The 3,375-nt window shown below is 46.2% G+C and overlaps 1 protein-coding gene across 1 annotated transcript; it reads left to right on the top strand.

The window, feature by feature from the left end:
• Positions 1-1,542: 1,542 nt before the first annotated feature.
• EDB91DRAFT_1189477 (uncharacterized protein) lies at positions 1,543-2,104 on the top strand. Its single transcript, XM_041320519.1, has one exon. It carries the CDS (start codon positions 1,618-1,620, stop codon positions 1,873-1,875), a length of 258 nt encoding a protein of 85 aa, XP_041168287.1. The 5' UTR covers positions 1,543-1,617; the 3' UTR covers positions 1,876-2,104.
• Positions 2,105-3,375: the final 1,271 nt, after the last annotated feature.

Here is a 3,375-nt window from a genome sequence, read left to right as displayed (position 1 = left end):
AAGATAGACAGTCCCGAAAGCAATACGGTCCATGCTGGAGCCTAGGGCGCCCAATCCCGTCACTGATTGAAGACAATTTTGAGTGTCTAGAACTAGTTCTAAACAGCTCGGATCGCTCATTCATGCTAACATTCCCTTCCGTGAGCTAGTGATGTTCCGGCCCGGCTTCAAGCCCCGGGCCAGCCGAAGCCGGGCCTGAATAAGCCGAGCCAAGCCTTGGGCCTGGGCTCTCGGTTCAGGCTTGAATTCTGGCGAGCCTATAATCCCTTCCGGTGCAATCGGCACCCCACAGAAGTCGGCAGGTCACACATTTTGGCAGGAAAACGTGACACTTTTGTTACAATTGGTCACAGGCAGTCACACAAAACCCTGCGAAAAAGCGTGACTGCCGACTTCTGTGGGATGCCGATTGCACCGGAAGGGATAGTAAGCCCCTCCAGGCCGAGCCTAAGCCGGGGCTTTGAGCCCAAGCCGGGCCGGAACATCACTACTTCCGTCAGGGATGATGAGTATTTTTACCAGTTCATTAGTGTGATCCGTCCGTCCCATCACGTCCCATCTCCATCTGAAGGACGGCCTAGTTTACGTTCACATTTGAAGCTTTCTTGAGCCATGAGCGTGCGCTCTCATTGGTGGAGAGGTACTTAGGCGACAGTGTCCCTGAACTATCCCAAAAGTATCGCTCTGAAGTGTCTCTCAAGACGAGTCCAAACATAGATGCTCGTTCATCTGCAAAACCACTGAAATGAACGCTTACGACTTCAGTAGCGCACTCATGCGATTGGTGGAGATGCTGAACATATAACCAAAAATGTGTGCTTACGAACGCAAACTTGAACTAAACCAAAAAGAATATACACACGAGCGTTTTGTGAGTGCTTTCGAACAAAGTCGCATTTGCTGATGGCCTTACACGTTATCACAACATCTGCTCGACAGCGAAGTTGCCCAGTAAGCTCCTGCTTACAGTGTTACGTATTGAACTGCCTATCCTTCCCACACTTATAAGTGGACAGCTCATTGTATGGAACACGCTGGTGCGCACCAACGGTGACCAGCCAAATATCTGTACTTAAGACTACCAAGCCCCACTGTAAATAATCAGCAGGTGAGCATGATAACCAAAACGGGTAAGCAAGATATGAGGAACTAAATAGAACCGTGCAAGAACTGCGTTCCGGATCAGATGTATAGTGTACAGATTAAGGAACTCTATCGTGGATCTTATGAGAGCTTCTCAGTCATATCTAAGCAGCGGCGGTATCAAGAATGTGACATTACTATCAACTCCTGGGGTCTGCAATATTTTCAATAAATCTTTTGTAATTCCTCAACCACATCATATTTTCTTCTACGGATTTGCACAGATGTAGATTCGTAGCTGCTCTATATGAAACTGATTTTTGCTGATTTTAAGGATTTTGTGGTGGAGTGTCGGATGAAGGCCGAGAAAATTCAGGGTCTGACTGGTATTCTGCAAAACATGGTCACGTCGTGTCACACATCGGCACAGTAGCGGCAACGTCAAACTTCACTCTCCGAAGACTCTGAGCTCTGTCGAATCTCGATGTCGCGCGTCGAATCTCGAAACTTTGAAAATGAATACTATTGGGGATCATGGTTCATATACTAATTATCGTGATTATAATGGTACTGATGGAGTCCGGACTCGTACAGCTGACGGCCTGCATCACCAGAGCCCCCGATGTCATACATCTGCACTCCACCACCAACTCGAAAATCCTGAGACATACTAGCGAGAGGTCTACCAACCGGTGTAAAGGGAGGGTGAAGAACAGGTGGAGACCGAGGTACAAAATGGTGCATTGGATAATATGGAGGTGCATAGCCAGGTGGGGGCAGATCCATGCCTGACATTGAGGAGTGAGTGACAGGCGGCTATGGTGGATACCTGGATGGTTGGTGAATTGAATTTTGGGGAATTATATCTTGCGGGAATTCAGGAGCAACATTATTGTCATTTTCGAGACGGTGCCTGCGAGAACGGGGGGATTAAATAAACCCTCATAGCGTTGATTTTTCTTGAGTTCCGGGTGGTCGTTGAAGTGCTGTAAAATTCGCTGTAAGGATGCGAGAATGAGATGCGACATGATGTGACTGGATGCCGTGTGTCAAGCCGAGTGTGCCGTAGAGGAGATTGAATTTCTTACACACTCTCCTATCTGCTGTCACACTTTCATACATGTCGTCAATCCTCTTTCTATAGCATCTTAAAACAAGAGAATGACCTCTATCGAAATTGTGTTCTGACACCCTGACAAGGTGTTTGATATGCTCTGGGTGTAACTTTTTGAATATCTCTCAAGGATCTATGGGATCTGGATCATTTATAATTATACAAGGTTGCAAATCACCACTATTCCGTCTCTCGCAGCTGCAACACTCAAGAAATTTTTATTCTACTTGGACAGTACATCATCTCTAAGTAGCCTACATGCATCTGAATTTTTTTGAGGTGATCCAAGCAGCGCATTGAGGTGTTTTGAACATTTTGCATATTACATGCCAGTTGCAGATTCCCAGGAATGATAGTAATAGAATGACTGACGGTCCCAATTATGCGTCAAGTTGTGGAAATCGAAGATGAGCAATTATTTCCATTCTCCTCTGCTGGAGTGTGGGCTGATCCGGGTCAGGGAAGCGTGGAGGTGTAACGCGGTAGCAATAGCTATACACGTCTCAGCTAAGGCTCGTTAGCAAGGTAAAGCAATCAACAAAGTACACTTGCCAGGGGCTTGATTGACATCAGATCGGTCATTCAATGTGCAAATCGTGCAGGTTGAATGCGAACTGCACATTGAATGGCCGATCTGATCTTTAGTATTGTGTCCAGCTCTGTACAGTAACAGATCAAGTACTATGTCAGAAATTCGCAAAAGCGGTTGCAATGACCCAGTACATAGAATAGTTGTGAACACGGACCCTTTGGAATTGAACTATTGTTTGATCTATCTGTATGTAGTTGGACCCTTGACGTTTGCTCTATCTGTTCTGAAGTGTCCGTGCGCACAGCAATTCAAAGCACGGTTAAGTGCTACTGTAAGTCACATGCACAATCTGATACACTTTCCAACGATTTATCGCTACTTTCCAATGGCAATCATAGCTTACCCTCGACAGCTCAAGCCGCAGCTTACTACTGCAAAACAATGACGTGGAGGAGAGAGAATATGGGCAGATGGCTTGCTAACGATGTCACGAAAAGGTGTGTTTTTGTTCTGCATTCATTTACACTACTGACAAGTTCTTTTATGTCCTTCCATACCTTCCCTAACCTCTCCTTCGTGCACTCATTCCCGCACATCGGCACATGTCATCTGCATTTGTATTTGTCTGTGATCGTCCCTGCTCGTC

Source organism: Suillus paluster, assembly GCF_016628075.1.
Source record: "Suillus paluster strain FC165 chromosome Unknown EDB91scaffold_710, whole genome shotgun sequence".
NCBI lineage: Eukaryota > Fungi > Basidiomycota > Agaricomycetes > Boletales > Suillaceae > Suillus > Suillus paluster.
This window is presented reverse-complemented; position numbering and strand designations above follow the sequence as displayed.